The sequence below is a fragment of the Gavialis gangeticus genome, unplaced genomic scaffold (genome assembly GCF_001723915.1).
Source record: "Gavialis gangeticus isolate Ggan-Ray unplaced genomic scaffold, GavGan_comp1, whole genome shotgun sequence".
Classification (NCBI taxonomy): Eukaryota; Metazoa; Chordata; order Crocodylia; family Gavialidae; genus Gavialis; species Gavialis gangeticus.
Genome location: NW_017728996.1, coordinates 53,708,872 through 53,722,515, shown reverse-complemented (window position 1 = coordinate 53,722,515; position 13,644 = coordinate 53,708,872). Strand labels below are relative to the sequence as shown.

At 46.9% G+C, this 13,644-nt stretch overlaps 1 protein-coding gene across 1 annotated transcript in view; it reads left to right on the top strand.

Annotated features, from left to right (window-relative positions):
* Positions 1-1,999, top strand: part of OAZ2 (ornithine decarboxylase antizyme 2) — a gene marked incomplete at its 5' end in the record, with an annotated part of 41,754 nt that extends 39,755 nt beyond the window's left edge. Inside the window, 1 exon segment of the mRNA XM_019503848.1 lies at positions 1,137-1,999. Within this exon segment, the coding sequence (XP_019359393.1) occupies positions 1,137-1,270 (134 nt within the window).
* Between the last annotated feature and the right edge of the window lie 11,645 nt (positions 2,000-13,644).

The following is a 13,644-nucleotide window of genomic DNA, read 5'->3' as shown; positions in this document are numbered from 1 at the left end:
CAGTGTGTTGGATTCCTGCGAAGCAAGCTGCTCGCTGGAGGAGTCCCTAAACCATGGCAATCACCCACACTCTGCTGTGGCATCTCTAGCTATTTTTCTTTCCTTCTATTCTGAAGTAGCAAGCTGTCAGTGTTAGTCCTTGAATAAATCCATCCTGCCTGCTGTTGGGTGTCAGCCTTCATCTTGTCCAAATGGTAGCTTGGGACAAGCCCACAGAACCTCAGATACCTTGAATCCCCACATCTCTATGCTCTTGGGGGACTACATTCATCGTTACATAAGGCAAATGAAGGGGAGTAGGGGACAGTGTTTGCTCCTACCTCATGTCTCTGGATGCCAGGGAACCCGTGTTCGGTCCCAGTGAAAACAGCCTGGCCTACAAAAACTGCTGTTCCTCCACATGCCTGAGCATTGATAGCTCAGCTATTGAGGAGATGGGGCTTTCGTATAGGGAGCTGAAGGAAACAACTCAGCATCTGAGCTGCTTGGCATTTGAAGCTCCTGGAAAACCTGTGTTGGGGGACTGTGACTGTGTTCCTTTTTTAAGCAAATGAATGATGAAATGAGTGAACTGAGCTGCCTCCTTATAGAAGTCAGAGGGTGTCTCTGTAATTCAGCATGCAGGATTGTCTCTAGGCTGCACTAATTGAGTACTCTGTACAATGGGACACATCTCAAGCTCCCCCAGAAATAGGGGATACCTTGCATGCCTCCTAGTGAACTGCAGTGGCTCCCTGTTGCTGCATAAGTTGTTTGTTTTTTTTTAATGTGTTAGACTTGTGTTACATTTGGCTCTGCATATCCCAGCTGGGGCTGCTTTTTGTGAGTCGTGCATTCAAGATGGGCCTCATCCCAAGGAGCTGCTTCTAAACAAGACACCAATAAAATGTTGGGGTGAAGAGGAGTATACAGCATAAATGACATAAGACTAGTTGAAAAGAAACACAGGGAAAGGACAAGTTTGGCAATTTAGGGGGGCTGTCCTTAATGGAATTCCTTTTTAACAGCCAGTATGGGGCTAACAAAGTTGAGTTTGCAGCCATGTATGCATTTCCCTTGTACATTTGTAGCTTCTCACGGGCTTCCTTGTCAGCTGTTTCCCAAATGGTAACAGTCTTCTCTCTCTCTTTCGGTAGTTCCACTTCTGAAGACATTCAGTTTCTTGGGCTTTGAGGTTGTGAGGCCTGACCACCCCTACGTTCCATCACGACCAGATGTGATATTCATGGTGTACCCCCTGGAACAGACCTCTTCCTCTGATGAAGAATAGCTACAGTGGAGGACTTCAGTTTGACCTGAAGATGCTTTTGAGGGAAGAGGGGGCGATATCTCCTTTCTTGAGGAAAGGGAAAACAAGCTTCTGTTGGACTGAAACTCCATTTCTCATTATTAGATTGGCTTGTATATCCTCAGAGTTGACTTTTTTTCATTGAAATGTGTTGCATAGAGACCTATATATATATACACACACATGTAATCACCAAATAGTAAATGGAAGATGTTTATGAACTGGCATAGAAGCTCTCTAAATGCAGCTGTGTGGTATACTTGTTAGCCTAGCAGTGCCTCAGGCCCAGGCTATGAATGAAAAGCCTGGCATATTAGCAGGATCACAGTGGCTAGATGCAGTATCGACTCCTTGACTTTCTAAATCAGTGTTTGGTTGGTTTCTGCTTCCCCCCCCTTCCTCCCCCAATCACCTGATGTGTGGCGCGTGCTTGTTTTAAAGACTTGTATATTTTTATGTTCACTCAGACTCTTAAATATAAGGCATGTTTTGGGTATAGACACATGGAAGGGATGTGCTTGAGTTAACTTTTAATGACGCTACGTTTAAGGAACCCTATACATTTCTGCACAGGGGTAACCAACGCTGTATGTGGTTTAACCCTGTTTTAAAAGCTTCTTGCTCTTCCAGCTTTTGTTTTAAGCAGTCTTATTTTGTTCAGTGTTACCACTGCACTATCGCAGCATTCAATAAAAGGGGCATTCAAACTAATTTCTCACAACTGCAGCATCTTCTTTTAAAAGGAAAAAAGGCCTTCCTCTCAGCCTCTGATATTTGCTGCAGTGATATGTACTTGGCTTCAAAGAGTTAAAATTGGTCCCCAGAGTATTGCTTCTGGGTCAGGTGAGCTCTTCCTTAGCATCTTGTTGTTCACGGTTGCGAGTCCTTGAAGGCATGAGCTATCTGTCTGAGTGGGGATCACAGATTTGAAGTCCCTACCCAAGATGACTAAAGACACTTTTAGCTTTTCACTGATCCTTTATTTTCCTTCTGCCATCTCCAGAGATGTTCTATACACTTCGAGCACTGCTGAGGTGAGAGCTGTATCAGAAACCAAAGGGAACTGAACATAGTCTAACCAGACAGGGACTGAGGGAGACTTCATCTGTACCATCCTCACCTGCCCCAGTTCGCTTCTGCAACTTCCCTCATCTGAGAATGCCTACTGGTGCAGAAAGTTTGGGTGGCAGGGGGGTGGAGCTGTCAGCTGCAATTTGGGTCCAGTCCCTACTACTACTAGGACTTTGTTATTAATTAATTACTCTAACTTATCAAATAACAGATTTAGCATTTAAAAATGCATCCAATCCCCTAAAATATACATACAGACATATTTATCTTCCATCAACAGCACTTCCTTATGTCAGTGTTTTGTTCTTCTCTTCCTTGTTTCTATTGATGTTAAGCTTTTTTTGTTTCTTGATCCCTATATAATATCTTGCTTTCCCCTTCTTTGTTTCCCTAGAACTCTGCTCTGCATAATATAAATCTCATTACTGTCTACTCATCTTTGCTTTTAAATTTTAATTTTATTACAAATTGGTTCTTAAGTGTTTAGCTCATAGAACTTGCACTTTTCTTCAGTATCCCAAAAGGCGTCTCAGATTTTCTGGTATGGAGACTAATCCCTCCTACTTCTAAAGTAGGAGAGATGAGTTAAAGCCTCTTTCCTTCCAGCCATTTGGTTATCACCTTGCTGGCTTTCTCTGAATGCCATTTGAAAATGTGTGTTTTTTATAAACTTACCTTTAGAACTACACTGCAAGCATTTGCTGGCTTGGCTTGCTTACCCACTGCATTGCCCAGGTGCTTTTTTTTTTCTGCTTTCAGGTTTGCATAGAAGATCTTGTCTAAAAGCTAAAGCCATTCCATAGACTTCAATGAACACAACCACTGACCATGGAAAGGGACACTAGGATGGGGTGTCCAAGGGCTGCGAGTAAGCAGTTTACAAGTTGTACTCCCCATTCTTCCTCTTCTGGCCAAGATGGAGATATTAAGATGTTGGCTTCAGTGGCACGGGTGAGCATGCCTAGGTTAAATGGTATGATAAAGGAGCTAGTCTCCCATGTTCCTATGCAGTTGTTGCTCCAAGGGGCAGGCTAACTCTGAACCTTCTGAAAAATGTATAATTCTCTAGCCTATAATTTAAAGTAAAATAGTTCTGTCATCTTAAGAGTATTGTCAAGACTTCCTTCTAGTGCAGTATGAAGCAGTAGAACCGTATCAATGCAGTGGTAGAAGCTCCCAAGTTAGACATGATGAACTGTTGCAAAGGGATTAATCTAGTTGTACTAGTTGTAATGCGGTGCACTGGTTGCATAGCTCTTGCAGCTAATTCAGGTAACTTTAAACTGATAGGTGTCCACAACTGAAGAGAAATTTGCACATTTCACCATGTCTGTCCAAAAAATGCTCAAAATTAATGGAATAATTTGTTTTGTAGATTCCTGTCTCTAGAACTCAAGGATGCTAATCTTTCACTTAAATATACTTTCAGCCAGCACAAATAGCTGTTTTATTTTAAGTCTTATTCTTGTGCCACTCAAGAAATGTTATCAAGATCCAGACAAATTCCTAGGCAAAGCTAGCTGTTTGCAGCAAACAGCACAGCACCTGAGTTGGGAAAGAACAAACCAGGAGCAGGGCTCTGTACGTGATCATTCTAACAAGGCTTTATTGAAAGACCTGGAAAACAAACAGGACTCTAAAATGTGCTGAGGATACACATACCAGAAGGTTTTGTGAGTAAGGAACAGAAGAGAAACTAAAATTGGATCATATCTGACAGACTTGGCAAAAAGTGTGAAATCTAATTTTGGAGCAGTGCAAAGTAGGGAAAAGAGACTCAACCAATACAATACATAATAAATGTGAGAAGATTGCATCAAATTTAAGATCAGACATTAATATGCTGCTGGAACATATCTGCACAATATTTAGTGCTGGGGGTGAAGAAGAACCTATGCCCCTCAAAGAAGTTTTTTCTGGACATGTTGTATGGAGAAGTAGGCTTCCACTGAATTCTTTCTAGAACTTATACTTTTGATTCCTAAGTATTTTGGACTTGACTGAAATGGGTGCAACTGACCCAGTCTGGCCTGCCAGCTCAGTTGCATGCAACTTGAGGACTGCACCTGCCCAGTGCTCTGCTAAGCTGCAGAAAAGAGCTTGAATACAGTTTCAGTGCTTCTTACTGCAATGGAGAACCCTATGGGTAGCCATACCTCTAACAGGAAAGCTAAGCAGTAGCAGAGGTGGGTGCTAGAGTCCCCAAAGGGGCAATAAAGGAAAGGAGGTAGGTTAGAGGAGAGTTTCTTCCTTCTTGTTTTTTGCAGTTGATTTGTGGTGGGAAGATAAGATTTTTTTTTTTTTTCTTCCACCCACAAGTGCTTTTCCAGCTCTGACTCCCCTCCCCAAGCTGAGGAGTCTTCTATTTATTAAAAGAATATGCTCAGTTGCTAAGATCTGCTTGGGATTTCTAAGTCTAGGCCAGGTGTTGGTCTCTCTATATATTGAACTCTTAAGAAGGATGCTGGGTACTGTCATGTAGTACACAAGCTGCTTCATGACCCTGAGTATGGAGGTGAGATCCTCCTTCAGTATGTCAGGACAGAAGTGTGACCTATTAGTGCCACACTCCAGTGTTGTCTTAGGTTCCCATCTTAATGGCAACCATCAGTTGGTCTCGAAGATTTGGTTCCAGCATCATAACAGTGCAGACATCAGTCTCCTGGCTGGCTCTGGCCAATCTATGTACCAACAGTAGTAAAGATGCCTATTGCAGGAAAGGACCTTTTGGAGTTGCTCTCCCTTGCACATGGCATTGGATTGCAGCAGTACCTGATAGGATCTCTGACATGATAACTTTGGTGCTGACCCCTAACTCAGCTTTGGTGCAGTCATCCCTGTGCCATTCAGTGCCATCAGAGACCCTGATATCAGCATGAGCATCTCTGCCAATCTTAACAGTGCCTAGAATAGCCGAACCTTTTCACCACTCCATTTGTGTCCTATGCTGTCCTATCTATGCCAGTGGATTATTTCTGATATAGCAGAGATGTATCTTTAATCACCACCTCGCACCCCATGATCCAACTGTGGTGGCAGGGGTGCACTTTTATGTATTCAAATTTATCTATAGAGCTGGCAAAAATTGCTGGCATGCTATGTTATCTGGGTACCCCAGTGGCTCTTGGTTATTCCATGCTTCACTAATCTCTTCCCCAGGCTACTCCAAACTGTTCCCTAGCATGAGCAACTCCTGAAAGGGGGATTCCAAAGAGTTCTCAGGAAGGGTAGACCTTAGCATCAATTCCAGCAGATGAACAAATGATTCACTTGGAGCTCCATAGAAACTCCTTCATCCCAAGGAGATCCCAGTCGCCTCCTCTCTGGGGAAAGTAGCTGTGGAGTTGTATTCTTTCCCACTTGCAGAGAGAACAGCACCTTCTCTGGAGTTGATGGGGTCTGAGGCCAAGAGCTAGTCCATTCCATGATCTCCAATGGCAGACTGAAATGCTTTGTTATCAGTTGAATGCTTTTGGAATGGGCCAAAATGCTTTAGCAGACCCCAGTTATCCTAACATCTGTGGCTAAAGGTACTGACTACTATTACCAAGCTCCTTCTCAATTGTGAGCAATTTTCCCACCTGTTACCTGGTTCTTTGTTACAGCTTGTGGCCAGTGAAAGATTACTGCAGAGGTCCTTCGAGGCTATATCAAAAGAGCAGACCAGAGTCCCCAAACTAGATTTATTCTACAGAGAGTTTGCAAATGCGCATTTCTGACCCTTGCATGGTCTTCCAAAGTGTGGCCGCATTAATTGTGGTTCTGTGGCAAAGTTCACTGACTCCCCAGAGATGCTCAATAGTAGTAGTTAAAAGTTGGGAATATTTGCCTGTTAGCAAAGACCTTTCAAGTAGTGTTGCTGCTGCAAGTGTCACCTCAGTAGATGGACACAGTCATGGCTCCAAACTCTAGGAAACCCTGCAGAGCTACAGCAAAACCATTGCACACCTCAAAAGGACTAAGTCCTGAGCCTCATGTTGGCTAAAACTGATAAGGCCCTGAGATTCCCAAGCAACACTCAGTGCCTTTGCTGCATGCTTGCATTTCCCAGAGGTGTCTGTGCAGAGACAGGAATATCAAACAAGATGGTCAGAACCCTCTAAGCTAAATGCACTCACAGAGAAGGATTCTCTTGTCTTTACATCTGTGGAGTGGCAAGGTAGTTGGGAAGTATCACTTCTTAGCTGCCTACAAAGCTTTCAAAGTAAAAAAAGGCTCCACTTTGAAGTCTTACCAATGTGCAGACTTTTTTTTGCCCCTTCTGGGCTAATAGCTGTGTTTATTGTTGCCAGATGTAAGTAATCCAGGGTGTCTTAATTGGCCTCAAAAGGACAAGACTTTCTCTTGGTTCCTTAAAAGTTCATTTAGTTGCAATATAAGGTCACCAGCGCCAGGGTGTTCGATATTAACTAACCCCATAGTAAACAGGTTCTTAAACGTTAATAAAACTCTATGCACTATTCAAATCCATTTCCTCTTTGGGACTTCAAATGGTGTCATGGAAACTCTGTGGGGTCATCATTGAAGCCAATGGCAACCCATTGCGTAGCACACCTTTTGGCCAAAGCAGCTTTCCTTGTGATTGTCAGAGTAGGTGAGCTATGAGCTTGTGTCATAAGACACTTGCACAGTCCAGAAAGACAGTTTTGGCATCATATGCCCCAAATTCTCAAGAGAAGCTGTCTCTGACTTTCATCTTAATTAGACTTGCCTACTTTCTGCCATAAGCTTTCCATGTGTAAAGATGAGACTTCATGCTCTCAGTATTTGTCAAGCCGTCCTAATGGATTGTTTAGCACCTCGAGCTCTTGTCCATGTATCCTATGCTGAGAGTACAAAAGGTCAAGCAGTTCCTGTGCAACTGCTTTCCAAGTGGTTAGCCTCCTGGATAATGTCCTGTTGAGGTTGCTAATAGTCACCACCTCAGATGTTCAGTTTGTTCTCCCAGAGCCCTGAATGTCTGTGCTTTTCCTAGGGAATGTGTGCAAGAGAGATGCATACAGAACCACAGCTTGGCTTTTCTGGTACCTTTGCCCAGTGTGCATCCCGTCCCCTGTACCAGAGCTTATGCAGATTTTTGGCATGCTGTTCTGTCACACCTGCAAGCGCTGCTTTGGAGTCACCCGGATTGGAATAGACATGTGCAGTGTATCTCCTTCTACCCAACGGGAATCATTTTTTTTCTGGAGTGATTGTACATGTTGGTTCCCCAGTCCCCTTCCTCTCTGCTCTGTTGTCTTATGCCATCACCAAGGTACTGAGATAGGATTGAAGAAGCTCTGCCATTACAAGCTGGGTTGGGGGCACAAGCAGACAGTGGTGTCACGTGCCACCCTGACAAATGCTGGTAGGGAGAGCTCTTCAGCCCCCAAGCACTAAGTATACACCTGCCCCTAGAGTGAAGCAGACACTGCAGCATATCTCCAATACCAGTAACAAAGCAGGTGAGTAATGGTCTTTCCTGAAGTCTTCTTCCACTTCAGGAAACCAACCAGAACCCTTTTTCTCCTTCCCCACACTGACAGCAACGGCTAACTGAAGTATTGCAGCCTGCAGGGCTGTATTCCCAACATGTCCTATATAAGTAGAAATTGGCCTTACGCCCAAGTTTTTCAGTGTCTTGGTGTAGCTGGAGGGAACAATTGGGCAGCAATTTTGCCTCCATGCTGTTAGCTAGAGACGGGGTGAAGGCAAAAACTAGATCTAGCCCCAACCTATGCTTAGGTAGGAGCTGAATGTTGTGGCTCAGTTTCACTGCAGGCTTGCAAGATCTTGATTGGAGGCAAAGGGCAGCCCCTGCCCTGCACTGTTCTCAGCAAGCTCCTTGTGGTTAAATCTTGACTGGCATGTCCAACCTGAGGCTGAATTGAGAATTAACCTCCAAATGCAGTTTTCTTGCAAACATTCATGAATGGTAATTGTACCCTCCCCATTTCCTATTCTGGGAGGATGCAGCATCTGTATCACTGGCAAGCACCTACCCTTCCTGCAGGGCTCTAGCCAATGGCAGCCAGAAGAAGACTGTAATAGCATGTTTGATGCAAGTGACTCCTCTGACTTGCCTGCTATTTAGCCATGCTCAGGGATGAGGACATGAGAGGTGAGGTTTTGCTTTCAGCCTTGGGCTTGCCAACCAATGTGCTCTGACTTTTGCAGGGCAGCAGGTTGCCTGGTGAGCAGTCGGTCACTGTCACAGGAATAACACAACTCGCTGAGTGGATGTCACAATGCTGGCCAGCCTGGGTCTGCTGCCTTGCTGTTTACAACTTGCTGAAACCCTCAGACTGCCCCCTCACGCTCACTGTCAAAATGTGACTGACCCTTAATACATATCTAAATAAGGGCTTAACGTTAAATCCATCATGGGGGACACTTAACTCCTTCCCCTTCCACCCTACCATATGGAAAACTTTAGTCTGGAAATAATCTTTCTGAAACAGTGGTTGGCAATGTTTTTCTGGCAACTGGCTGGAATGACCCAAATCAGGGCAGGACAGCACTGGGACCCACCCGCCTGTGCTTCTCTCTGTCTCCCAACCACAGCAAATTGGCAGAGCCCCTTCTAGCTCCATGGACTGGGTCCAGTGGCTCCATAGAGCCCCTGTTCACAGTGATTGTTGCACAGCTGCGTCTCAGAAGAAATGACTGGTTATGGCAGGGAAGGAAGGTTTGCTGGGATTAGCACGTTAGGTCTGTTAATGAAAGCAGGAGCAGCTCAATTACCTGACTTGTTACCTAATCCTCAAAAAATTGTACACCAACCTTGGGGAGCCCTTCAGCTCTTACTTCCAAATGCAGACCACCTTGTTCTGAAATGCCTCGTGATTAATGAGTTGGGCTGAATTCCTCCAGAGGCCAGGAGATCTTAGGGCAATGATAGCTTGTATTGGACCAGCTGCATAGTTGGGATAGAGTTAAACAAGCCTCTGAATGCAAGACCTTCTTCAGGTCTGAGGAGACAAACCAGCATAGCAACAGTAAAAACCATTGGAAAAGTAGGGGAGAGAAATTCCTGGGGGTAGCCGAAGCCAGGTCAGCCTCAGCTTTACACAATGAGGTGGCACCAGTAGGTTGAGATGGATAAACATAGAGGAACACTTACTGTCATCCTAGTCCTCAACCAGGATGCCACAGCACCATGGGGTGCTGAAAGATCCCTTTAAGGGTACCACAAAATATTAGCACTGTTTTGTGTGCGAACATCTACGCATCGTTCCCAAAATAAACCCACAGATGTCAAACAAGAATCTACAGAATCAAAACCGTTCTGACCTGCTGTGGTCTAAGTTCTTGGCAACAGAAAAATTGCTCCTATTTTTTTCCATAGAAAAAATCAGAGAAATTCTGAGGGGGCCTTGAGTCTAAGGCTGTTGAGAACCACTGTCCAGGGCCTTTCTCTAACAATGTTACCAGTACTTGCTGGGAGGCAGCTGCTGTGGCTTTATCTCTCAGCCACAAACCTGGCCTAGACGACTGCAGTGGAATGAATGTAAAACCTGTTCTTGCTGCAAAGGCCTGTCGTTCCTTTCTGTGGAGCAGAAAACCTTGCCAAGAGGAGGTGAGCACTCTTCCAGGACAGCCTGTAGCCCCTGAGTGCTGGGGAATGTGTTCTTAGGCCCATCTTACAGAAGATGGCATTGATGCCATGTCTCCCACATCTGGGGCAAGTGCGCCAACCACTGAGCCATAGGGTAACACAGGTTACCACCACCTCCTCCTCCACCAGCCATCTTTAAAGAAAGAAAGTAACACCACCTACACCCTTTTTTAAGGGGAGGTGGAAGCACCCACCTCCTGGTGAGTGTCCTGGGGAGGGGACCCGGAGCCAAGGAGCTCCTCTCGGTGGCACTGAGTAAGGTGCAGATGTCCTGGAGGAGGCAGAATTCAAGACATTCCCTGTCTTCAATGTTTGCCTCTGGAATAGTCCAGGCATCTCCTTCCCCAACGAACTCTTTCATGGACTCTCCCTGTACCTGTCGAACTGCCAAACTCTGGATTCTGGATCCAGGTCCAGGGGCCAGGCTTCTAGAAGTTAGGCACAGCCAAGCTCGACAGAGTCGGGGCCTATATCCCTTGGACTAGGGCTGTAGTGTATTCTTGGCAGAAGAGCACTTCCAAAGGAAGGAGTCTGTCCATGAGACGGGAGAAGAGCTAAGCTTATATAGGGCACAGCCTTCCTTGGGTGTGAGGCAGGTGCATGCACCATGTTGTGAGGCAGGTGGGGCCTCTCTGGCCAGTTTGGAGAGGAGACTGAGCAAGAACCTGGCCTGAGTACGAAGCATGCAGAAAACTGACACCTGCACCAGAGCCACCACCTCCTGCCAACAGTAGAAAACACTCAGGGCATTCACCAGAGCAGCGGCCATCAGCCCATGTGTACTGTCTCTGGACTGCTTGGTACGCAGCTAAGTCCGTGGCACACATGCGTGTGCTTTTTCGCACGCACTCAGAACATGAGCCTTGCAGCTCCTTGGACAGTTTATTGAGGAAAACCCACACACATAAATACAGCGTGAGCTCGCTGTACACAATTTCCTATGGTTTGTACCATCTGCTCAGAACCGGTTTTCAGCAGAGACATCAAAGGCCCTGCTAACTGAGGCCTGTTATAGCAGCTGCAGGACTGTTGGAAAGGTCAAGAGCATTTTTATGACTGAAGAAATGCTTCTTACCTCCCTGCCCCACTTTTCACAGGCAAAAACAGTGCCCTCTTCAGCTTCCATGTGCTAAGATTTGCCTCGGGGCACAGAGGCAGCCTGTCTGAAGCAGGGGAATGAACAGTGGTGAAATGACCGCCGGCATTTGCGTCAGCACTGAGACATTGCACCAGTGTCTATGGGATGGGCTCCTGGGTAAGCTGCTTGGGGCAGGGGGTCTAACCAGTCCAGTATATCTCTTCTGAGGGGGGACTCGGGCAGCTCTGTTGCTCTCAGTGTCAGTATAGACAGAACCAAAGTCTGACTCTGAAGCTAGAGGTGCTGAGCCTGAAAGTGGAAGGGTTTGGGAAGCTTTTGTTAATTGAAGTGGAGCCTTTTTTACAAGCAGATGCAAAATTTCCCCTAATGAGGAACTGTGAAGTCACACCAGTTGAGTTTGACTGCTTTTGCTGGCAGTCTGGGATGCGGACGATGAGCTTTTTTAGCTCTGATGTGCAGGGCTGAAGTGGTGTTTAACCACTGCCTTGTTTCCCAGCGTAAAGGGTGATGGCACTAGGGACAACTGAAAAACCAGTCTGAAGTGGCTCAACTAAAAATGGCTTCTGTTCCCTGTTCAGCAGGGCTTGCCTCTAGGGAGTGCCATCAGGGGGCAGGCACTGGGGGTCCCAGTTTTCATAGGCCTTAAGTAGCCAGCTCCACTGGAGCTTTTACAAAAGCAGAAGCTGCTTCTCAAATGTACCAAATTCCCTCTGCTCAGCCAAGGTGACAGGGTGGCAAGAGACCTTCATGCTGAAGGTGAAGGACATGCAGATGGAAGAACAACAAGACATTTCCACCAGTGTGCTGTTTCCTGCTGGAAGAGGATGCTCTAAAATGTTGTATGAGGGGTTTCCTATCCACGGCTCATCCTGGTAGCAAAGGCCTTGCAGCTCTCCGCAGAGACAGGTCTGCTGGTCCCATATCAATCCTATACGGAAAGGGTAAAATCCAGGTCCACCCAGGTAAGTGTGGTCCGTGCATTGGCACCTGCATCTAGTCCACCTCATTCCTTTGCAATCCAGGCACCCTCTCTATCAGGGTCTGGTGGTTGCTGGGAGAATTCCCAGACAGGGGCAGTCTGCAGCTATCTTCAAACAGCTTCATTTCCCCCGCCCTATGATGCACATCTCTGCCTGGAAGAGTGTCAGCATGAGAACAGGCACATATGGTTTCCATCTTGTATCACCCAGAAGAAAAGCAGTCACACATCCCCCTACTCTATGTTTTTTTAGGGGTGGGGGGTCTCAAATTCATAAAACCTCCTGTTGAATGTTTGAGCACCTTGTCAACCAGCTAGGACCTGTGAGCTGTCACCCATGGAAATGCGCTTTCCCAGAGACAGGAAGCTCCGCTCGGAGTCAGCACAGGGACTGAGCCATCACTTGCTAAGTCCTACAAGAAGTGTTAACAGAGAGGACTAGCACCATAAATCCACCAGCAGCCTGACAACATTGCCATCCTCTCTCTTTACATGCCCCCAGGGAGCCCTTCTGAGCAAATACCAAGTTTGAACCCCCTCATTCTCCATCCTATTGAGTCCTGACCCCTTGCTGAGCAAGACCCTGTCTCTGCAGGCTGAGTCAGTGTGGATGTGGGGTTACATTTCACTCAGCCGAGTGGAGGCTTTTTTCGATGCCTTCCACCTCTCCTGCTGCTGGCTGCAAGGAGCGCACAGCTGAAATGGTCGGGGAGTTGGAGCCACCTTGCACTCAGGTGCCCACCTGAGCTTCTGTAAGATCTTCAAGGAAGCGGCAGATCTCCACAAGAGAACATCTTCAGTGCACTGTATGGGTGGGAAATGCGTTCCATGGCTGATCCAAAAGGAGCAGGGGAGGGAAGAGCGGTGTTAGGAACTGGAGAGGCCCCCAGAAAAGAGACCCTGCAGCATTGAGCAGGCAGAGGCTGAGATGCCTGCTGCTAGGGGCCAGGTCCTGGCCACGGCAGCCATGAGGGCAGAGCTGCCAGGAAAGCACGAATACAGTCAGCCTCCCACTGCTCCAACCACTGTGTGCCCGTTGTCTCAGAGGCAGCACAGCTCGGGCCTCTGCTGACTTTGCTTCCTTATCTCCAAGCTGCAGGCACCTCTGCATTTCCGGTTGGCACCATACTGGAGGGCCTTTGGGTGTAAACACTGCAGAGCTGGTAACAAGATTACAGGAGTTTTTCCCTGTTCCCCTCCACCCGCCCCGGGCAAAGGCTGAAACCGCAACCCCAAGCACCAGTCAGGGGAAGCTCTGAAGTGACGTTCCCTGGCCCAACCAGCCCTATCTGCCAGGTCCCTGAAGTCGCTGCCCAAACTGCCGCTCTGCTCCCCTGCATTTTGCTGCTTAGCGACTCAGGTGGCTCCATCAGAAGTGCTGATTTGTTTTCCTTGTGAGGTCTCTGCTGCGAAGCAGCCTGGTGCCTTTGGAGGTTGCTTTCTACTGTGTTCCCAGGAGGCCCGAGGGCCAAGTCCCTTGGGATGGCAGGGGTGGGGGTAAGGTAAATAGCAAGGGCTTTGCCACTGCTCTGCACCACACACCAGTACCTCTAAGTGCATGGGAACATCTCTTTCTCTGCTGAGTCTGCAGTGATCTGGGGGGGGGGGGG